At 42.3% G+C, this 24,010-nt stretch overlaps 2 protein-coding genes across 9 annotated transcripts in view; one reads left to right on the top strand and one right to left on the bottom strand.

Annotated features, from left to right (window-relative positions):
- Positions 1-4,041: 4,041 nt before the first annotated feature.
- Positions 4,042-12,957, bottom strand: LOC117758816 (vesicular inhibitory amino acid transporter-like). Its single transcript, XM_034580781.1, has 8 exons — positions 12,854-12,957; positions 11,936-12,575; positions 7,095-7,231; positions 6,507-6,636; positions 5,864-6,066; positions 5,158-5,395; positions 4,834-4,996; positions 4,042-4,380 (listed from the first exon to the last, which is right to left on the bottom strand). Exons 1-8 carry the CDS (start codon positions 12,955-12,957, stop codon positions 4,061-4,063), a joined length of 1,935 nt encoding a protein of 644 aa, XP_034436672.1. The 3' UTR covers positions 4,042-4,060.
- A 1,266-nt stretch (positions 12,958-14,223) lies between these two features.
- The window catches only part of lama2 (laminin, alpha 2), a 137,886-nt gene continuing 128,099 nt past the window's right edge, over positions 14,224-24,010 (top strand). For all 8 annotated transcript variants that reach the window (XM_034580971.1, XM_034580970.1, XM_034580969.1 and 5 more), the window contains exon 1: positions 14,224-14,375. In XM_034580971.1, coding sequence (XP_034436862.1) covers positions 14,306-14,375 — 70 coding nt within the window. In that variant the 5' untranslated portion in view covers positions 14,224-14,305. The remainder of the gene's footprint in view (positions 14,376-24,010) is intronic.

The raw sequence follows: 24,010 nt of genomic DNA, 5'->3' as shown, positions 1-24,010 counted from the left end.
CACTCTGATCTCGTCTGAGTGGAATCGCTCTGATTTCTGCACATAGTGTGAAGAGACTTTATATTGATGTTGTTTGAAAAGACGAGAAAACCACAGCTTTATTTGTTCAATCTGGCCTGAGAGGTTTTTCAAAATAAATGTAAAGGCTTCACTGGAGTTAGATACGTATTCCTCATCAATCTTGTTCCAATCGTGCACTTTTTAAATGTCATAACGACCCTTTAAAGAGGTTTTTAAAGGGTTTGTGTCTTTGCGGGTGGCTGTAATTTCGACTTTCTGTGTCCGGCTGAAATTGGTTGAATCAAGCTGAGAGAGAGAAAAGGGAAAAGGGAACAACCACGGAGGTGACTAAAATGGATTCATTTTTTTACATCGTTCAAAGCATCTACGGAATAAGAATGTGAAAAGTGAGAGGAAAGAAAAACGAGAAGGTAAAAAAAAAAAAGAAGATAAGACCGGGCAAAAAAGCAGAGGACTGAATCACAGATGAGTTAAAGAAGGTCAACGCACAGAAAAAAGTGTGAGAGGAGGAGAGAGGAGAGGAGAAATGAAAGTTTCTCCTGTGGTGGTTTGATGATTCAGGCGTCTGTGGGAACATTGTATTCCTACTAGTCACTGGTTAGACATGTAAACACACAACAACGCACACACACACACACACACACACCACCGCACAGAAGTAACCTTGCACAGTGTTGTCGCACTAAAAGAGCAAAGAAATAGTCTCTGAAAAACATTGTGGATTTGCATAGTTATACAACTGCAATAAGTTTCACTTAAGTGCAAAGCAGAGCTGATGAGAGTCAGACCGACAAAGATAGAGAACGTTACAAAATAAGAAATTCTTTGTAACCTGTGGCCTGATTAACAGCAGCGGTAGAAAGTAACCGAGTACATTTACTCAAGTACAGAACTTTCATCCATCCATCCATCCATCCATCCATCCATCCATCCATCCATCCATCCATCCATCCATCCATCATCCATCATCCATCATCCATCATCCATCATCCATCATCCATGAGGTAGCTGGCTAAGCAGGGTTTTCCAGACAACCTTCTTCCCAGCGATGCTTTCCACCTCTTCCTGGAGGATCTTGAGGTGTTCCCAGGCCAGATGGGATTTGAAGTCCTTCCATTGAGTTCTGGGTCCACCCCCAACTGGGTCTCCTCCCAGTTGGGCGTGCCCTGCAGACACCCTGATTCGATGCCTGAACCACCTCAACTGTCCCTTTTCGACACAAAGAAGCAGCGGCTCTATTGCGAGCTACTCCCGGATGTCCGAACTCGCTAAGGCTGAACCACCCGACTGAAAAGGCTCATTTCGTCCCTTTGTATTCGCAATCTTGTTTATTCGGTCACTACCCAGAAAAGTAAATCGACATAAACTCATAACTTTGACCCCAAGATACTAAAATCTCCACTTGGGGCAGCAACTCACCCCAAACCTGAAGAGAGTGATCCAGCAGGGAACCATGACCTCAGACACTATACTGCACTTTGAGTATTTACACTTTCTTTACTACTAATCAATACACAGTATAATACAGGAAAATACAATCATGCTCCTTTTCTTTACTCCACTACATTAATCTGATTTCTACGTTTACTAGTTTAACTAATACAAAATCTAATCAAGGAATAACTTATGCTGTAGTATTGTAGGTTAAGTTAAGTCATAATGGAACTTTATAGACCCCGAGGGGGGAAATTCACAAGCTAACGCGCAGTAATTAAAAGTAAAGTAATTAAAATTAGCCCCACATTTAGCAGCTGCAACATTAAAGTGATGTACACATTAATAATCCAATAAAATAATATAAGTTATTTTTAAATGGGGCCATGCTGCATAATGAGTGCTTTATACATAATGAGGCATCTAAGTATATTTCTGATGTTTAAACGTTTACTGTAAAATTAAATGCTTTTACTTCACAGATTATTTCTACTCTGTGGAATTACTATGATTTTCCACCGATTATCAACAATCAGTAGAAATAATCTTTCCTTTCTTGTCTTTCCTTCTCTTCCGTCCAGTTTTTTTCCAACTTGTTATTTGTGTCAGGTTTTGTGTTACAGACTGTCTGGATCCTCATGTTACAACTTCATTCAATTTGAATACATTGCACGTACACACACACACACACACACACAAACACACACACGGGCAGCTGACGGGGTTGACAACGTCTTTAAGCCAACACACCTGTCACCGCCTTAGAGACTTTATTATAAGGCATGTGTGTGTGTGTGTGTGTGTGTGTGTGTGTGTGTGTGTGTGTACGTGTCTAGACAGCACAGTTGAGGTCAGTTTCATGTGGGGATGTGGCATGTACCCGGCGCGTCAGTCTGTCAGGTGTCCATCGTTGTAGCTCTCTCTCTCTCTCTCTCTCTCTCTCTCTCTCTCTCTCTCTCTCTCTCTCTCTCACAAACACACACACACACACACACACACACACATTTGAACGTTACACACTCAAACACTCAAGATAAGAAAAAAACATCAGTCAATCGTCTCCGGCTCAAAGGAGAAAGATAATTCACAGTTTTTAATGTTTATTCCCCCAGAGGCCTAATTAGATCATTTTTAGCAGCAGAGATAAAACTCATACATTTATAACTCAGACAGAGACGGAGCTGCGTTTTTATCTTTTAACGCCGCGCAGCAAAAATATTCACCTCAACTTTAAACAATCAGAAACAGAATGGATCGCGCTGTAGTTCAGCTTGTTCCACTAATGACCATAATTATCTTGTCTTCAGAAACATAGACTGGAACTAAATTTGTCCTCTTCATGGTTTTAATTTTGAATTAGTGCACATGTGACACATTTTCTGACATATTCTGATAATCCTGTCACATTTCTATATTGTTTGTGAACAATTTCTAATCAAAAGACTTGCTCCCTTTATAATTAAATGTACTTGTTCCTCTCACAGACGAGACAGTGTGGGGGGGAAATGGAGTTTTAAAGTTTTGAGTGGTTTGGTTAATAGAAGACACAAACATCCCCGGTGGGGGCGGATACATCTACAAGAAGCTTAAACATGAAGCTGATATACTGACGTTAATTTTTATCTTGTCCATTGATTCTCTCATCTCTCACATCACTCGGTGCCATATGTAATATTTCACCATGGTAACTACAGGATGTTTCTGTCCTTATATCACTAGAGTATAATATTAACTTCCACATTATGTTCAGTATGTACAGTAAATGGAGGGAAGATTGTAAGATTGTCAGGAAAAAGATATCAGAATTTAATATCGTTAAAATATGGGCGATAACGTTTGTGTCATTTAAAGACAGAAAACTAAACAAAGGACAAAAAACAATCCCAACATCCACTTATTAAATCTTTATGGCTTTGTTTTGTGGAAGTAATACGAATGTCTTGTTGTTTGTTAACAGGATTTTGCAGAAAATACTGAACAGATTTCTCCAAACTGTGGTGGAAGCAAAGGGCAGCGGGTGAAGAAAGAACACATTCAACTTTGGGGTGGATCCGTACGAAGGATTTTCTTTCACTCTCTTTAAAAATGTGAGAGTTTTATGACATTTTCATTATTTCACTCCCAGGAAATAATTCATGCATCTTGATAAAAGACATCGAACTTCTTTTCGAGGCCTGAAATCTATGAGTGTGTGCAAAGAAAACTAACGATCACACTATAGAAAGTCTGTAAATGTTTGATCGACGTGGATGATTGCCATATTTTTTCATATTCAATGTATAAAGTAATTCTCGAAATGAAACATGCATGATTTCCTGTGAGCGCTCTGTTCATACATCCGCTCGTATCTCATCGGTCCCTCGTGATTCAGTTCGAGTCCAGTAACAAAGTTTGACGTGCTTCAATTCAAACTTCAGATGCTTGAATCTTCGCTCACTAATTTATTATTAAACCGTCTCACTATGTGCAGATGAAACTGTTTTATTTAACCTGTGACAATATAAATTAATATAATACCCTTTTCTGGCTTTGTTGAACGTGACAAGCTGACGTTTGACTTGTCTCACTGTACATTGTCCCCACTCCATCCCTCCATCTTCTCCTCCTACAGTCCCTGCACCAGTCGCTTCACCGAACAAATCACACCAGACACACTGCAGACGACCCCCAGACTCAATATACCAGCATCGATCAGCCGGGCCCTCGCAGTGAGGCGGCCCCAGCGAAGTCTGAGGTGAAACAGACAGGGCAGGATGAGCGTCATGGCTGACCCGGTCACGCTGCCTGTCAAACCCATCAGCAGGGAGAACCTGGGCACCAGCAGGGCCAGCAGGGACGATGTCATCAGCAGGGCTCCGCGGACCAGCAGGGCCGGACGAGACACGCCTCCACCCCCGGGTTTGGAGCCCAACGAGACAGCGGAGTCTAGAGGGGGATGAGAAGTTGAAAGACGACACAGAGGTTTGTGGTGACAACAACATTTGTTTTTCAATCGCTTCTATTCTGACTCATTGTTTCCCAGTTGCGTCTGTGCAGAGACGTCGTCAGCCTCAAGCTAAACTATGAAATCCTTTATTTACAGTTTGGAATTGTGGTTATTAGAGGGTACAAGCACCAATTTAAAAAAGGGAAATGTTCTAATCTGATGACTTCATGCGTGTTGACAGTCAATAACAGGGAAAAGTTCAGCCATGGTGACAAATGTGTTGACGATCCACACACTGAAACTCCCTGATCACTCAGCTACAGTATGGTAAATAAGTGGTTTGTGATATTCACTCATGTTTTAATTTTCAGATACTGTAAAATAAGAGTTTTTCAACACTTTTTAATGAAGCAAAACTCCTGTAATCTGTGGTTTGAATCCACAGCTTTCACCTTTCAGCAGACAGGTTTGTAGTATTTCAGCAGCAGAGTAAAACGGCAGCGGGTAGGACAGCAGGGCTTTGGCCAACAGACACAGGTTGACCAGAGGTCGAAGGTCAGAGGGCAGGTTTTCTGTGATGACCTCACTGGTCTCCGCACCCCAGGTCAACACGGCCTAATGAAGAAAGAAAAGAGCCTGGATCAATCAATCAATCAATCAATCAATCGCTCGGCTTGTCCCCTCTTCATGGTTCTAATTAGAGCTGATGTTTCCACACACACACACATGTGCAGATGCATGTTATTAAAGTGACAGAATAGAGAGCAGCAACCAACCAGTAAAGAAAACATGGTTTTCATGACGCAGGCAGCAGCGTGGGTCCAACCCAGCATAGCATCAAACTGCCCCCTGTCCTCCATGCTGCCCTCTAGAGGAGGGAGGAAGATCTGTGAGGTGTAGGAGAAGATGATGACGCCCACAGAGACGAGGAAGTCCTCCGGGTCCACAGACAGAGACAGACAGGACCAGGACCAGCGGCTGGCTCGACTCAGACAGTACAGCATCACCATCAGGCTGACCCAGGGTCAGAGATAAAACAAGAGGAGAAGTGATTCTTACATTTATTAGTTCAGTCAACATTTATTTATATCAGACAGTCCAATAAGAGGTGTTAACTCCTATTGATATATATGTATACAGGACAATAACAATAGAAATCCTACATGAGGACATAAATGAATCTAGAAATAAAACTATAAAGGCTCTCAAGAAGTGTTGATATTTTTCTATATAAGATAAGAAACCTGATTCTTTTGCTGTGATTTATGTGGAAACACCCTCAAATCAAACCAAAGAATGTTGCCACAAATCAATAGTAAAATTAGGCTCAATTTAAAATAACACGAGACAAATATAAACTCACTGAAATAATTTACTAGTTAATCGCTGTGTTATCGTTCAATTTTTCATCCATGTCTGTTCCTGGGGAAGATTCCAGAATAAATGAGAGAATGAATCCGCTGCTTGTTTTTATTCCTGTACCTGATGAGTATGTGAGTCAGGGAGCAGAGCAGGCTGAGTGTGGAGACTGGTCTGAGGTCAGTCAGCAGCAGGCAGGGCAGCAGGAACACCAGCGAGACCAGAGAACACACTGATCTGGGAACAGTCATTCCAGACAGACTGTCAGACAACAGGCTGGTAGAGACGACCAGGTAGAGGGTGCAGGTCATCAACAGTTCAACCACCTGGAAGAGAAATAAAGAAACACGATGCAGGGAGAGACGTTTATCTCTGACAGTCACTGTATATCTATTTTCTCCTTTTTTAATCTATGCTATGAATCTTAAATCATAAATAATGTCAGAGGAATCTTATAGTCGGGGATTAGGTCCCAAAACCATATTTTTCCATTGCGAGGATCCAAAAGAATGATGCAATCTCACAGGTTTCCAGTGAAATTCAGTCTTGAGTTCCACAACATCTCAAGTTACTGACACTTGTTCTGAAAAATCTTGAAAGACAATAAAATCTAGAGTTTCACTTTCTAGACATGTGCTGACAGAATAATGAATGTGTGTGTGTGTGTGTGTGTGTGTGTGTGTGTGTGTGTGTGTGTGTGTGTGTGTGTGTAGGTGTGTAGGTGTGTGTGTGTGTGTGTGTGTGTGTGTGTGTGTGTGTGTGTTACCTGAGCTACGTTTACCATCCACCCCCCCAGTCCAGGCCAGTGGGGCCACAGTCCTTTGCAGCAGGCCTCCACTATGTCCTGGTAGCTGTGCCGGACTCTGACCTTTGACCCCGAGCCAGACCCCCCCTGACTGAAACATACAAACAAAACAGCTGTTTACTGAGTCAATTTAAAGATTTGTAATCGTTCTGTATTTCCTGATTTTCATTTATTTTGTGTATGTTTGTGTTTGTTTGTTTTTTACCTTCACCAATGAAATTAAGTTAGTTTGTTTATTTGTATGTTGGTTTTATTGTCAAAAACAGATTTCAACAAAACAAAAATCATTTCCTTTAACATCGGGAGACTGTTGATATTTGACTCATCTCCCAGGATATAATTCATGGATCTTGACATATTTAGGGAACCGATATCTATGAGTATGTACAATTTGTTGCAGCCTGATTGAATTAAGGCGACGTTAAGCCAAATGCATGGAACAGAGATAAGAATGTGTGAAAGTGAAACATGTTATAAATCTCTAACCTGATTATGATGAAGTAATATTGTATTTAGATAAAAAAACTGGGATATAACCGGAGACTGTACCTTTGTTCCTCTTCATACAGACAGGCCACCAGGATGCTCCCTGTGTGGTTACACACCCACGCCGACAGAACCAACACAACCAGACCCACGTAACCGGACCGGACCAGAGCGAACGGCAAACCCAACACGAAGATGCCCTGAGGGAGAGAAAGAGAGAGAGAACGGGAGAGAGGGAAAGATGGAACATGAAGTGGAAGCTTTTTAGAGGTTAGTGGGAAAACAAGAAATGAGAAAAGAACAAGAAGACACAAGTTAAAAAGTTACTTAAAGATTTGGCCTCATAAATGATCATGTGTTCTGCTGTCACATCAAAATAAAGTCACAAATGTTGAAAAAGAAACCCTGAGCACGAAGCACGTTTTTCCAATTTCAGATTTCATATCGGTGCTAAAAGGATCGCGCGATAAAAATTGATAAAAAATAATCATCATCAATCAAGCAGCCAATGACCCAATGTAGCTCAGAGACCTAAAAACCTTCAGCTATAAATCCAAGTTCAGTGTCCAGGTCCTAAACTGACAAAACTCCTGAGTCAGCAAAATCCTACAGTGTACGTGTACGAGTGTGTAGGGAAATAAAAAATGCACATATGTCAAAGTTTTATTGTATAGATAGTATATAAGACAAATATGTACGAATTACACAGTAAAGTTTTCAGGTAAACTAAAAGAGAAAACAAAATCCTGTACAGAAAGCAGAATGGGTAAAAACAAGCACAAGGGAAACAGAACTATTATAATAGAAAATTGAGAAAAATAAAAATACCTCCTTCAAAATAAAGGTACAATAGTTCCTCTGAACAAGGGATCAAAGAATTTACAGGACAATGGACCTCAAAACAATCTTATGTCGAAATTAAAAAGAAAGGATGTTGAGGGACAGTTGAGGGGGAACAGGAGAGAAAAGAGAAGAATGGACCGCCGTTCACGGTCGGATGACGAGGAGGAGAAGAGGAGAGATTTTTGGCCTGATGCCTGGAGAGTTTCGAGGATGCGTGGAGACCAGCAGGAGCAGAAGGAGGAGAGGAGTCAGGCTTTGGCCCATCACCAGAGGAGGAACATTGGTGAGTGCCAGAGAGAGAGAGAGAGGAGGAGAGAGGGAGGGAGGGAAGAGAGGGGAAAAGGGGAGACAGGGGGAAAGGAGAGGTGGGACCCGGCGGCTGGAGAGCAGGAGGTGGAAGGAGGAGGAGGAGATCAGAGGAGACAACAAGCTACTTTGATGGAGCTGCTGTGTTTCGAATGTTGGAACATGGAGATACAGAGACTCACTGAGAGAGTTATGGAGTCACACACACACACACACACACACACACACACACACACACACACACACACACACACACACACACACACACAGCGGAGGCATAAACAGACAAGCGCACATTCTCTCTCTTTCAAGTTACTATTTGGTAACTGGTGTCTGTTAGGCATATGCTGATGGTGCTTTGATGTTCAAATGGAGCTGCTGGGGATGAAAGCAGTTTGAGAGAAATCTGACGCTCACGTATCAGATTTCATCTCCGCTCTCGCTCCCCGCTCGTCTCCGCTTCCTCTGTGTCTCTGCCAGCTAATTCCTCATTGGTTACTCTGAGCACAACCTGAACCAGCTCCCAATCACACGGGGGCACGATGAGGGGGGGGGGAGGAGATCCCCGATTGGCTTTGAAGAAGATGGATAAAAAGATGATTCTTCTCAGCGCTTGGTGCCACAGTCTGACCCCCCGAAGACGCCTTTTAAATTCTGCTTATTCAGGCCATACTCACCAAACACTTACCCCCCCACCCCCCCTTCTCCATACCTTATATTTATCAGCGGCCACCAAGCAGCGAAGGTTTCCAGGCGACATTTATTACATATTCACTTCTGTCTGGACTCCTCAAGTGCAGGATTTCAACTGCTGCCCTCGAGGTCATGCACAATATTTTATGCATGCACATGCCTCGTGCACGGAGAGCGATGGAGAAATGTCTCTTCCCACCTTCAGGGGATTACAGGCAGCAGACGGGACCAGAAACAGGCAGGTTTGACATTTAAATAACTCCAAGAGTCACTTTTTCAAGCCACGACGAATGTTGCAGCCGTTGCAGACTGTATTTAAAGATGGACGACGTGACGGCTCCTTTAAAGTGAAGCCAAATCATCTCGATCGCCCCCTGGTGGCGATCTCCCCATGCAAGAGGATGGGACGTGGACCAAATCTTACAAATTAAAGTACACTGATGTATGTCCAAGTGTTTTTTTCTTCCTATATGTTTGGTTTTTAATTATTGATGCTATAGAAATGGAATAAAATGTCATGATTGACGGCTGGAACTGACTCCTGATTGGTTGAGCGCACATCTCGGCGGGACCTTGAAACCACAGCTCGACCTCATGATCACTGGCTGGCTCCAAATTACACCACCAGTGCAAGATGGCTGCCCCCGTATCCAGAATGATGAGGAGGATGATGATGAGGATGATGATGAGGATGAGGATGAGGATGAGGATGAGGATGAGGATGAGGTGTACTTCTCTCAATCCACATTTCAAATGCAATTATATCTAAATGGGATTTTTCAATCACATTTCACCACTTTCAAGTCAGTTCAGGGTAAAAATAGACGATGAATAGACGATGCTTCTCAGTGTTGAAAACAAAAGTTCGATGAGGACACACAAACTGGAGCTGCCTCATTAACAATCGGGTTGGAATTCAAACTGAGCTCCATGATATTCCCAGGCCTTCAGAGTGGGAGCTGTTTTTTGCATTTCTGGCAGCAAATTTGCTCCCTTATAAAAACTTTATTAAGCTGGCAGACCGTCCGTTATACTGGCATCAATACACCACCAGCGGAAAACACATATTTTTCTTTTTAGCCTTGACAGGAGATAAAACTGCTGGTCTTTTTTTTCCATTATTAATAAAACTGTTAGCCCCTTAACAACGGCCTCGGCCATTATAACACTGATAGGTGTTTATACATTAGTCACATTCTGCTTCTTTTATCAGGCCAACGGTCGTTCAACAGTGTCTGAGGTTAAAAACACTTCAGGCATCCAGTGAATCATCACCTTTAATAAAAAGACTCGTGCACTAGCCACCTTTTCTAACTTCAGCAATTAATGAGTCATCTGCTCGTATGAAGATTTTTTTTTATTTCCACAAGTGTGTTTCATAGTTTTTTCCGTGTGTAAAAATTCGGCAAAGTTAAATAGGGAGCTCCTATAAAGAGACAGGAGCTAAAGCCAAGTGTTTCAGACAGAGGCTGAAGAGAGGAGCTGCAGCAATGGACAGTCAAAGTGATGTTTTCTGGACATTAGAGCATGAAAACATTTTCAAGTAATAACACAAATTAGAATTATGAACCTGAATATGAGCAGAATGTGTTTCCTTCATGGTTTTTGATTATTGCTCCAATTGCAGCCTGGTTTTGGAGACACATTCATTCAAATACACTGTGGTTTGAATCTGCATTTTAAATCAGTATCAATATGGAATAAATCATGATCTCCGGTCTCTAATGAAAACCAGAAGTATAAAAAAAAGAAATCGTGGCACTGAGACAGACAGACTAACATCAATAAACCAGGAACAAATAGTTGTTTATCCACTAAATATCATGTGTTCATACATGTATGTATGTACTGATGACAGGGCTGTGATTAAAATTCTGTATGTTTACATCAATCTGACACAAAAGCCTTTCACCTAATTTCCTGAGGGAATATATTTGCATGCACGTCTTCATTTGACAGCATGTGAGTGTGTGTGTGTGTGTGTGTGTGTGTGTGTGTGTGTGTGTGTGTGTGTGTGTGTGTGTGTGTGTGTGTGTGTGTGTGTGTGTGTGTGTGTGTGTGTGTGTGTGTGTGTGCACCTTGGTATCATTACGTATTCTCCATGGACCGAGCGCTGCTGCTCAATCACACTGCAGTTATTCAGTGAAAGAACACATTTACATGAGTGCAGCGGTTGAATAAGGCCCGGCATTTACAGCGTAATAAGCTATTAGCATTACCGCCACGGGGACAGGCTGTGATCGGGAGCATTTCCTTTTCGTTTAATGGTTTGATTCACATTTTATTTGATTATGAAGACTGGGAGAGGGCCTGACAAACCGCCTGCAATGTTTGGTGATATTAAAACAATGGCAGGGGATTAAATGGTCTGTAAGCTTAATGCTTTTTGAATGTGGCGTGGAGCTTGGCACCTAAACAACTGGCATTTACATTTTTGCATTGGTCTCCTGGAGGAGAGAGAGAAAGACGGGATGCACGAGATGCTGAAACTGAACCAACAAAGTACTGAATAATTATTTTGCAATGAATAAAAGTACGATTCAATAATTGACCATAAGTTGAGGTGATTGAGTTCACTCTCATGAATTGGATTTGACTGGGTTTGAGTGTGCCAGTCATTTTTCATACTAGATATATTACATTCAATGGATTTCTCCCACATCTAAGTGTCATGAGCACTTTGGGGTCATGTGTTTTACGGAAGGAGACAAGCAGAGGTGGAGGAATTACTCAGAACTTTTACTTAAGTACAACTAAAAGGACAAAGAGTGTATCCTGTTCCCTAATGCAACAGTCTACGACATGAGTCTTATGTTACCTGCCGTGCTAGGAATATAAAAAACATGTAATGCAATATATTGTAAACTTTAGCGTAGAGTAGAAAGTACAGATATTTACCGATATATGTGGGGGAGATTTATTAAAGTCCAGAAGTAAATGTACTTTGTTACATCCCAGCACTGGAGAAAATGGTTCACATTAATTTGAACTATAATTTATTTTGGGTTAATCGGGTTTGAAACATTAAAACGTGAAGAAAAAACTATAGTATGAGTGTGTACCTGTATCGCGTTTGTCACGTTCCATCCGGCCTCCCAGGCGGTGATGGTGGGAGCTGGATTCAGACCCGTGGTGCCAGCGTTGGGGCTCAGAAGTGAATCAGCCAAACTCAGCCCTGCTCTCTCTTCTTCACGGTGCGTAGATGCTCCTTCCCTTCGCTCCTCTCCATCCTCAGAAAGTCTCTGCTCTTGATTATCTCCTTTAGACGATGCCTCCATCCGACTGGATCTGCTCCTCTTACCCTTGAATCTCAGCTTCTCCTCACTGTTGCTTCCCGTTGTGTCCTCTTCCATCTCAGAGGATCTCTCTCCTTTGCCGTAACTCGAGGTGTTTCTGAGCCACAGGGAGTCTGCACTGGAAACTGTGGAAGTTATGGTGATGGTTCTGGGTCCAGTGGAGATGACGGTAGCCCTGGTCTCTTTAAAAGATGGACCATCACCGGGCCATGAGGTGCTGCTGGATCCCGGCAGGTCCGGAGCTGGCCTCTCTCTCATGGCGGGGGTGTCCTGCTCAGTCAGAGAGGGACTGCTTGTGTTTTTGTTTGCGATGTGGTCAAAGGGAAATCGACTCTCCTCACCGTAGGTTCTGTTCAACTCATCGCTGTGGGTCAGAACCAGCATCTCTTCGTCCTGATCAAAGAACCTGCACATTAAAAACAGTTCTTGTTACTTTTCAGTGGTTTCTGTGACCTCACCAACTTCACTGAACTGTTTATTTTTCTGACAATAGGGTTAAACAAAGATGGTTAATGACTTGTACAAATGCTATTTAAAAAAAAACGTATTTATTTTCATTTTTAAATACATCCCAGTGGAAGATGATTAGATAAAATAAGATAAAATAAGATAAGATAGGATCAAAAAGTCAAAAATACACATCCGTAGTACTGTAGAATGAATATATCCCATAATGTGACTCACCTCATCGTCCTGCCTGGTTGTATCCTGGACACCACCCAGCCCCACAGAGACCCAGCAGAACTCCAGGGCTGCCCAAAGCTCCGAGCCCAGCGAGGAGAGCCCATCTTCAGCTGCGCAGTCTGCGGAGCCAGCCTCTCTGCCTCTGGAGCTCTGAGGGTTTGGAGGAGGTTGACTTTGCTTTGCCCACAAAGTTATTGTCCACACACACAACGTCAAACACACACACACACACACTGGCATAACTACACAAATTCACAGGTGTGTGAAGTGACTGACAAGTTGGTGAACTGGAACATTTTAATACCGCAGTGTTTTCAAGAGTGAAGGAGTAAACAGCTATAATGGCCTGCATATAGGTACACTAGGGGATGTAGGGGAGGGCAAAACTTAATCCCATTTTATTGTTTACTGAATTAAAACTGATCATTTTACATGCAAATACTAAATATAAATGTATATCATCTAATTGAAATACTATAATAACAATAAGTTCCCAACAGGCCATGTTTTGCTCCTTGATTCTTCTCTTGAGTTCCACATCTCATTGTGATTCTGGTTATTAAAGCATCAAGAAACGTTTTGAACTTAGTAACAAAGTTCATTCAGTTGTTCATTCAGTTCAATTGTTGTTCACCGTTCCATGTTTCTCCATGTGAATGTGTTTGTATCTGTTGTGTGTGTCCACACCAGGTTTTGCCCCAGAGTGTGGTGAGTTGTGTGGAGCAGCAGGAGGAGCCATAGAACAGAGGTGCATGTGACCGGGTGGACTCAACTCCTCCAAAAACTTTAGTCCAGCTGTTCTCTGTCCCATTTACCCCTGAAGTACTCTGAGCTCTGTTCACTCCATTTCCAGCTCTTATGCTTCTTCATGTCCCGTCCATTACTTTGGTCTTATAAAGCTGAATCTGTGATGAAACGTTTCATATCATCCACACATCTGATGTTGTGTTTTTTAACCCTTTTATAGATCCAGTGCTTTAACACCTTCCTCCCAGTCTCTCTGTAAAGTTACTGCCTACAAAGAAAAGTAATCTGATTACTCTAATTCAGGGTCAATATGTGCTCCTGACACTACAGGAAGTAAAGTAAAACAAACAAATAAGACAGAATAAGAATCGTCGAATAATAATAATAATAATATTGCTTTAGCACTTATTCAAACAAGATTAAAAATAATAACTTCTAATTATGTTAATAAAACTAAAAATGTATATAATATAGCATAAAAGTTATGTTATTAAATATATAAATCTATCTATCTATCTATCTATCTATCTGTGACTCTGAGGAGAGGAGAGGAAGAGGAGGAGGAGGAAGAAGAGGAGGAGGAGGAGAGTTACTGATCCCAGAGTCAAACTTTCCTGCGGCATCAAACTCAACACGCTGCCGCGCGAGAGGGACAGCGCGCGCGCTGCGGACACTAAACTTCGTTAAACTTCGGACTGCGCAGAGATGACGCGCCACGTGCTCGCGCTGTTGGCCGGGTTGCTATGGCTGCAGCGGAGCGGTGGGCAGCAGAGAGGTGAGTCGACTGATCGATCACAGCTGATCGACCACATCTGATTGATACACGTTACGCACTCAGCGTAAAGCCGCGTTCAGAATGAGCCTCGGCTGCGCACACACCGGTTTTTAACACAGGGACCCGTCTAACTGCTGGAGGGAGAGTTCAACCTGTGGTGATCCCCCAACAAAACTTTATTTATTTTCTAGCACAGTCACAAAGTTACTGAAAAGCTGATTCGTCTGATGAGTGAAAAACGACTTTATCTACACGTGAGAGAGGAAAACCCACAAAACCAACTGTAGCTGCAGTGACACATGAAGAAGAGCCACATGTTGACTCTGAGGAGGGTTTGGCTTGTTTGGTTTTATGTTGAAAAGGACCAGATCATAACACACATGATCTGAAGGCACCTGTGGTTTCTTCACTTTTGTTTAATCCTCATTAACACAAGGATGTAAAAGAGAAAAACTACTCAATGGCCCTAATGATAACAAACCTTGAGTGCGATTGAGATAAAACCTCAACACAAAAAGCTGTAGCTGGAGTGACATGTGTTTACACATGATGAAGAGCCACGTGTTTACTCTGGGAGGTTTTGGCCTGTTTGATTTGTTGTTGGTGACGTTTCTGTTATTTTAAGATATTGAGAATCATTGTGAAAGTCAAACTCTCGTATTAGCTGTTATTTTTAGACCCTTAAATCAAAGGAAGAGGTTGAACTCCACATAGCTGCACTGTACTCAGCCTCAACACATATGTAGACGTCTCAGATGAAACTCGGTTGGCGTTTATCTGTCGTTACTGCTCAGCCAACACCGTTTGTCTTTATTCAGTGTGTACTTTCGTTGTGTTCCTCCACAGGGGGTCCTGCTTCGCACCCTGTCACAGTTTGTTGCCGGCTGTGTGCAGCTGTACAGACCAGATGTCTCTGTCCCGTAGTTAAACATCGTCAGATCACTTAGAAGATTCGGTTTGTAAAAGAAGATGCAAAAATGTCCCTTAACAGCAAAAGCTATTGAATCTCGTTGTCTCTCCAAGTCGACATCTTCGTCGGCACCTTCTACGTGTACGGCTCCTCTTCTTCATCCTGAGATACTTGTTTTCTTCCAGTTTCGTGTTCGCTTAGTGTTAGAAATCTCATTAATTCCAGGGGATGGCTGGAATATTTACGGAAAATCACATACAGCCCCTCCGGAAGATTTCAGGAAATTAGTCGGGAGTTGAGCGCAAGACTGGAAGCAGCTTTGAAGTGAAATTACGATTTTCTTAATTCTCACCTTTGGGTTCCTGCCATGCATCAAGGTTTTTAGCTTTGAGATCTCCAGCTGCGCCCCTGTTTCTCTGGATAATCCACAGACCTCAGTGTCAACAGTGTCATGTGGATCAGTTTTCTAAAAAAAATATGAAAACTGCTCATTGTGCTCTGCAGATTATCCAGAGCAACAGGGTGCTGCAGCATTTCGGGAAAGATGCATTGATGTTGAAAAATCCTCCCCAATATTCTTTTCAATGCTTCGAGCATTGTTGTTCTCAGAATCTCAGATGGATATCTCAAACCCCAAACAATTAAAAACCATGTCAATGCACGTGTCACAAGGGTGACATGAGAAAATCTAGTTTTTCATTTTAGTGTTCAAGGTGAATCAACTCTTTTAAAGATCAAACGGAATCATGGAACACAGCAGCTGCTCTTTAACTTTTGGTTATTGTTTGTTATTTGTGAGGCTGTGAGAGATTAATTATGTGCAGTGTGTGTGTGTGTGTGGTCGGGGCCACGACACAGTCAACAAGGAAAAACGAGCAACAAAGCCCTCAGCAGAGATGGGGATTGAGAGACGGAGGAAAAATCAATATAACAGAGCAGAATATAAAAAATAATAATCATGTGAAATACAGATTTTTCCCATTCAGCCCAAAATAATGTAGAATTGGAAATTTCCGGATAAAAAAACTTCCCCCAGCATGAAGAAGGCGCGTGAACATATGAGTGTGTTGTGTGTGTGTGTGTGTGTGTGTGTGTGTGTGTGTGTGTGTGTGTGTGTGTGTGTGTGTGTGTGTGTGTGTGTGTGTGTGTGTGTGTGTGTGTGTGTGTGTGTGTGTGTGTGTGTGTGTGTGTGTCGAGCGATGATTTGGCGACTGTTGTTTGGAAGATGAGACACATCTAGTGCTTGTCATGCATTTTTCTATTTATCCTCTTCAAAACATCTCCAGCTACTGTTTAACCCAGGAGTGTTTCGGACCCCCCACCGTGGGGAGGATGGGGGGGGGGGTTCTGCCATCAGGATGCATGTGTTTCTGCAAACTGAGAGTGAGCGAGAGAGAGCGAGAGAGAGTGAGAGCGGAAAAGTGAAAGTGAGTAGAGGAGGGCGGGAGAGGCCATCTGTGTGAGGAGCCTCATTACCAGGCGTGTCAACCAGGCCTGCTCTCTATCAGCGACAGAGCTCAGAGAGACATCAGGAGATAATCAGAAAGAGAACAGGAGGAGGAGGAGGAGGAGGAGGAGGAGGGCTGAAATAGAGAGGAGAGAGGAAGGAGGGTGCGTTCAAGAGTTCTCCTGCATTGGAGGAAACGGCAGCAATAGAGAGAGGGTGGGTTAACAGGTATAGACGGGACGTTCAGAGGACGTGAGGGAGACGAGGGGGGTGTAGATGAAGCAGCACGATGAGAAAATACACACAAGCAATAACAAGCGGAATAGAAATGGGAGTTTTTGAATAGAAATGTTCTTATACTGTTTTTCCCTTTTCGATTCTGATTCTGATACCTGGAATTTGACGATATAGAGTACCGCTCCGATACCAGTGCATTTAAACAAAATTACTTGTTTAACGTAACACTACACATCCATAAATCACGTTAATAAAAGATAGTAAACTAAAGTGTGGCTGTCACTGTAGGTAATTGTAAAAGTTGCTTGAAAAGTTGATTTGTTGAGTCTTGTAGTCGTGTGAATGTCGCTGGTCCTGATTTCCATGAACGGATTTCGCGCAGTAAACTCACCAGAGACAATAATGTGGAATGAATTCAGACGTAAACCAACAGAGAAATCAACGTTTTATTCAGCAAATCGTCCTAAATGTCACTGTTCTGCACAAACCTCACTTCGCAGCTTTAATAACCCAAACGTATCGGAGCTGATTGATTTCCCTGTTGATGCTTATTGGGCTGTGGCATCAATCGAAGGTGAGGTCCCGATCCTGCAGAAGAGTTTCTTCTTCGGGAGGATCCTCGCTGAAAATATAAAAATAACAGTCAATTTGTCGCGGGTCTCTTCAGAGCAACTACATTTGTGTTTATACGTTTATGGTAATGTGGATTTAACCAAGCCGGGGCTAAATGCAACGCGATGGGCTCTCACCAGAGGTTCCGCAGTGAATGCCATCAGAGAAATCAACATTTTTATGAGGTGAATTCATCCCGATGTCATAATGTCTCTAAAATATGTTGATCTCGCTCTGCTATGTTAATGTGAACGCAGCCGAGCTTAGCTGAATGGATTTGATGGAATACACCAGAGGGAAAGCTCTCAGGCTTTTTTCCCTCAGACCCACATTCAGTGAATATAATCAGCGTGTCCTAGAAAATAAGGGAGCGAGGATGGATGGACGGTGACAAGGGAGGAGACGACCTCACGACAATAGGAAAGGATGCAGAGGAGCTTTGTTTAGTTGCCGTTGTAATAACAGCTTCTATAGTTAAATTGCGTCGTTTTGTTAAAACATGCAGATGAATGCAGATTGTGAGATGAGCGCCGCAGTTAAGACGAGGGTTCAGAGTAATTACAGACAAACACATTTCATCTAGATTTGCATTCATATCAAACACTTTTGTGTTGTTGATTTTTAAATGTATTTGTCTCTTCTGCTGTTAAAAGCTTTTAGACACTTGTAGCTATGGATGTAACAACCAGTGACTGTGATAATTGGTTGTTAATTAACCTTATTCAAGTTAAGGTATAATCAGAAAATGCTGTTTACATGGAAGTGTCTTATTCAGAGTATTGTTTATATCAGAATATTGGTGTCCATGTTAACATGTCTAGTGTAAATTGAATTTGTTGCTGTATTTCAGTTCTGTTTGCAACCTGATCTGTTGCTAAGGTGCTGGTGAAGGTTGGTCCTGTGATTTAAGGTCTCCTTCCTGTTTCCGTCATGAGCTGCTTCTGTCCACATGTCAGAAAGTCCTTGAGCCAGACGGTGAAGTCCAAATGTTGTTATCTGGGGAATGGGTCACTTTGGAAAAGAGGTGTTTTGATTTGACTATAAAAGTTAACTTTTAATCCTCGTCTTTCGTCATTAACCTGGCCTCTGAACAGGTTAAAGAGTTTGTCTTGTTTCTTCAATTTGGAGTTTGACATTCAACCTGGCACTTGAAACGAGGTGTGTGTGCCTGTGTCTGCTTGTGTTGTGTCAATGTAATTTCATTTAGTCACATTTGATGAAATGAAATTGGGTTCAACTGTGTTTCTCTGTTTGTATGTTTGTGTATGTGCTGTCATTTAAGGTTGAAGGTAGCCAAGATTTACTCAAGGACATGGTGCAAACGACACAGATCACATGTCCTCCAACAGGTGTGTGTGTGTGTGTGTGTCTGTGTGTGTGTGTGTGTGTGTGTGTGTGTTGTTCACTTTAGCAGAATCCCGTGGGAGCTAAAATTAGCCAGGTGCTAAGTTGGACCGGTGCTGCATCCTTCCTGTCATCGACAGAGGCAGAGGAAGCTGAACAGGGAATGTGTGTGAGAGGGAAGGTGGGAGTCTGACATCTTGAATCTTCGTGGGTTACGTGGTTTAACTTGACTCTCGTCAGGCAGAGCAAGGGCAGAAGTAGGTCAGGTCCAAATGATACCTGCTGGTTTCAAAGAAGTCTGCACCCTTAGTTTTATCAATAAATTATCAGCACAATAATTTTATGAACAAAAAACATACAGTTTAGCCATAAAATGTATTCTAAATAAATAGAAAACACAAATACAATCAAGTTTATGGAACTAAGATGACAAACATAACTATTTCAGCATCAAATGTTAACACTAATGATCGTTTCTGCCTTGTTTACCCTGTAAAATAAAGGTTTTCATATCGGCAAGAGAAAACACGGATACCCATATGTCTGTGTTCTGCTCATATCGGCTGATTTGTCGGGCTCTATACTTATGATCCATTTTACATAAACTTCTTTTTGGCTGGATAGTTGAAGGAGTGAGAAGTGGATGAACATTATTCCAGTTTTATGTTTTTTCCATTTAAAAAAAAAAAAAAAAAACACCCACTGGCACTCGCTACATTTTCCTTTACTACTTTTGACTGGAACCAGATAATAGACTTGACCCCGCTGACATTTGTTTATGGTAATGACACTAATGTATTTGAGAATAATGCTGATGTTCAGAAGTGCTACTTTCTTCTGATTGTAGAAACGATGCAGAAACGTGCAGTACATAAACATGCACTAATGCTCAATGGGGTAGAGTGTGTACTCTAAATATTTGGTTCAGTTCATTTTGCATATTTCATTATTTGCATATATCATTGTTTGTATATTTTTGTTAGCTTGTTTCCAGTAGCATGTTAATATTCGACTTGTGCTTTTCCCAGTGGGGCTGTGCCGCCTCCTACAAAGCCCGTCTTCCCCCTGTACAGAATCCAGGTCTGCGTACGGGTGTGTGGACCCATGAGTGTGAGTGTTTCCTCGCTGTTTTGTTGTCAGAACAGCATTGATAATGCTGAGGAGAAAATCAATAGTTAATTCTACCAGGGACACAAAAGCCGCTCTGCCCCGGCTCCATTCTACTGTGGGCTTAGACACAGAGAGAAGCAGGGCAGGAGTTGATAAATTGGTAATTGTGTGTGTGAGAGTTCATACGGGTCGTGTGTGTGCGTTTGCACCGGCTACTGCACCCAGACTATTTACTGCTCCTCAAAAATAAGCAGGAGCATGATATGGATTTGTAAGAATGACCATTTTTATAATAAGTTGCACGACCTTTTTTTTTTTTTTATAAGGGTACGTTCAGCTCTGAAATAATGTGTGTTTGAAAAATGGACTACACGGAAAATAATGTGGAACTCGAAGGGAGCTCGGAGAGGACACGCCGCCCTCAAGGTTAACAACCTATCTCACTATGTTAAAGAAAGTACCACAAAAAAAAACCCACCCATTTATTCACATCCACTCCAAAATGTAACAGGTTCCAGGTCAAACCCTTTTCCCTTCACAGCACTTCATGGAAATTGGTCGAGTAGTTTTGGTGGAAGCCCGCTGGCAGACGGAGAAACAAGCGCTGAGGAAAACTTGGCGGAGATCTGGGACGTCTGTGATCTTGTAAATTTCAATCCAATAATGAAAATGACCCGTCTTCTCTTTGAAGCACTGGCCCAGTGGAGGTAGGGTTTTTTAATAGTTTAGATTTACTCCTAAAAGTTAGTACTGCCGTCCAATTGGACCTTTTGGAATTGTCAGAATCCGAAAAAATATCTGTCAAAGGGATCAAGCAATCAAATATATATATATATTTGTTTTTCATGCAAATTGGCTGTTTTCAAGTCAAATGCCAAAGCAACTGATTATGTTCATTTATATCCTCGTCTATAAATTATCCCTGAATAGCCCAAGGTGACGTTTTCAGTTCAAACCCCCAAAATATTCTGTTTACTAACAAGTCTAACACAAAAAGAAATGAAAATGAGCGAATCCTCATTGTAGAGACTGAAGTTACCAAGTTTGACATTTTTAGCTTGAAACATAAATGATTTAAAATGATTAATCAATTTGCCAAATGTTTTCCAATTAGTTTTGACTGACTGATGACTTGATTTATTGACGAATCGTCTGAGCTCATCACACTGAGCTGATTTTCTGTGTAGAAAAATGTGACTTGGAAATCTTCACCTCCGTCAGTGTTCATCTTTTTATTAGGCCTTTTTTGTAGATGCTGAACTTTTGTTTTCGTCCCTTCAGGCCAATCTGGCAGCGTTCCTTTCAAATATCTGTGTCTACAATCGATCAATAGATCCGTACGTATGTTCCCTGTGGGATTTGACCCCGTGACCTTGTGGCCAAAACACTGCACGGCCGACGCTCAGATGTACAGCTGCTAAAACAGAGGCTACTGACCCGTACACACACACACACAAACGCACAACACACGCAATGTCTGCAGCTGCAAAGACTTTGGAGCGACCTCCGTTTCTTCTTCTTCTTTCTGTTTCTCTGTCGTCCTCTCATCTCTCTCTTGCTTTCTCCTGCTCTCTGATCTCTCTGGGTGCTTATATTTTCCCAAGGAGCTTCCTGTGGTAACACATGGTGTCAATAATGAGCCCCCCCCCTGCACCCACACACACACTCACAGACACACACTCGGAGACACACACTCGCAGACGCTTTCCCCTCCTCTGCTACTCATAATCCTCCATCCCCTTTCGCCCACTTATTTCTGTCCTGTCCCCCCCCCCTCTCTGTTCTTTCTTTCCCTCTCTCCACTCGTTCCTTGGCCTCCTGGTCGTCGTCCTCTTCCTCCTTTTCTCTCCTCTTTTACTCCTCTCCTTCTCCTCGGTGTATTCTGTTATTTTTTTGGTGTGTTTTGTATTTTGTCCCTGACTTTCTTGTTGTCTCTTCAACTCAGCTTTACCTCCCCTCTCTCTCACAGACATCCTTTGGTTGAAAAGTCACAGAAGAGACGTCCTCCAATACTTTTAATTACAACTTTTTAATTACTTTGAAAACAAAACTTTGTCTGACATCTTTGTCTGACATCTGCATTGTTTATGAAATCTGCACCAAAACATTCCTTAAGCAGCTTTCAGACGTGCATTGACCTCCGGACATTTTCCTGAAATGTCCCGGCTCAGGGCTGCATGTGAGAACGCAAATTTCCAAATCAGTTCTTCCGGACATTTTCCGGATCTTCTCCCGCCAGCCCCCCCTAAGTAAAATATCCAAAAAATGTCAGTGTGCTCATCTTGTTGATGACATCACGTGATGGATGCAAAACTCGACCAAGAATCCAAATATGTCTGGATGAAAAAAGAGGTGTTTACCCGTAGAAGAAGCCAACTAATCAATCAACATGATGAGATTATCGTTATGACGACAGAGGCCGGTTTGCTGGAAACAAAAATGTGTGAACGTTCCGGACATTTTTAATTTACGATTCATACAATCTCCTGCTGTGTTTTTTCGTATGTGAAAGACAAACTCTGGAAAAAGTCCAGACCATTTCTTTCTGTGCATTTTCCCCAATGTCTGAAAACAGCTTTCAGGAAATTATAGTATTTTGGCTGACGATGGACTATTTGCACGTCTCTGCTCATCAAAACCATTCTTTTCCTTTGCTGTCTCTAGTATTTCATAACCTCCCTCTCCTGTCAGGCCTTCTTGTACATTTTCTCCCCCCCCACCCCCCGTCTCCCACTCTTGCTCTTCTTCTTCTTCTTCTTCTGCGCGTTCTCTTTCATCCTGTGTAGGAGTACCACTGACAAACCTCTGCAGCCATCGCCGAGCTCCGTGTCTGGCCTCTGTTTGTTTGCCTTGCTTCTCCTTCACCGGCGGTTCCTGGAGGTCTTATTGTTTTGTTCCAGCTCAAATCACTTCAGTTCAAAAACCTCTGTTTATCCGCAGCGAAACCACACTGAGAGCAAGGCTCACTTTTACAGGAGATATCTGTCTGACACAGGCGGTTCAAAGACCCTCCAGCTCTATCTGGGAGTTTTGAGTTTGTTGGGTCTGGTTTGTGCTTTCTCTTTTTTTCTGAGTTAAACTTTAGGAAGTATTTCTCAGTGTGTTGATTTTGGTCTGGGGCTATTTTTCTTTAGGGAGCTACAACAGTGGGATGCACCTACAGGTTTTGGTTTAATCAGAGATCATTGGGTTTGAGATGAAGTGAAGTGAGGTTCAGGTTGATTGAAACTTTTGCAGCCTCACAGTAAATAACACAGTAACATGTCGGAGGCGTGGACACGACTTGTAGTGGAGTTGGACTCGAGGCATGAATTTGATTTGTGCTCAGACTATTTGACAAGATCAAAAAAGACATGCAAATACGTTATGACTCAGTTTTGACACTGATGACTCGCGACTAGAGATGAATACTGAGATTTGACGTCCCTGTATTTCTGCCCAGAAAATAAACCAAACAAAAAAAAACGTATGTGAACCTGGGATTTTTCAGGGATGTAAAGATGTCAGTATTACTTTTGATATGTACTTTTGATACATTTGACATCTTAATGACGATTACGCAGGGGGGTGAATAGCCAACTGGACCTAGCTGTGCTAATCCCCCCCCCCCCCTTGCTGCAGCACCTCGCCCACCCTCACACTCACAAGGTCAAGTTAACAAGGGTTTCTAAAACAATGGTTGGATGCTAATTTTCATTGGACTCTGCTTTATCTCTGTGATGATTCATCCAGGTCAGGGTCATGGTTGTTGTAGATGCTTAACAACCAGGTTAAACCAAGATTAGAGTCATAAAGCACATGAATACAGTTACACTGAGATCTTTGTCAGTACCTCCTCCCTTTGCTTTGCTCTCTTGTCTTAATAATTAACGAGGAACACAAACATCATCACTCAATGTTACTGTAGCAGACCGTTTCAGTTCTGGGTGTATGAAGCATTACTGCGGAGTTTTCAGTGAACAGACACTGAACAAC

This window comes from Hippoglossus hippoglossus, chromosome 24 (genome assembly GCF_009819705.1).
Source record: "Hippoglossus hippoglossus isolate fHipHip1 chromosome 24, fHipHip1.pri, whole genome shotgun sequence".
In the NCBI taxonomy this organism is placed as follows: domain Eukaryota; kingdom Metazoa; phylum Chordata; class Actinopteri; order Pleuronectiformes; family Pleuronectidae; genus Hippoglossus; species Hippoglossus hippoglossus.
This window is presented reverse-complemented; position numbering and strand designations above follow the sequence as displayed.

What these genes read in the sequence shown, in the direction of transcription:
- LOC117758816 (XM_034580781.1), bottom strand. Translation starts at nt 12,957, where the DNA reads ATGGGCTCTCCTCGCTGGGCTCGGAGCTTTGGGCAGCCCTGGAGTTCT. An exon ending in CTGTATGAAGAGGAACAAAG is followed by an intron (nt 6,637 to 7,094) that starts GTACAGTCTCCG and finishes TGTATGTTTCAG; the next exon opens with TCAGGGGGGGTCTGGCTCGG. An exon ending in AAACCATGTTTTCTTTACTG is followed by an intron (nt 4,997 to 5,157) that starts GTTGGTTGCTGC and finishes TTTCTTCATTAG; the next exon opens with GCCGTGTTGACCTGGGGTGC.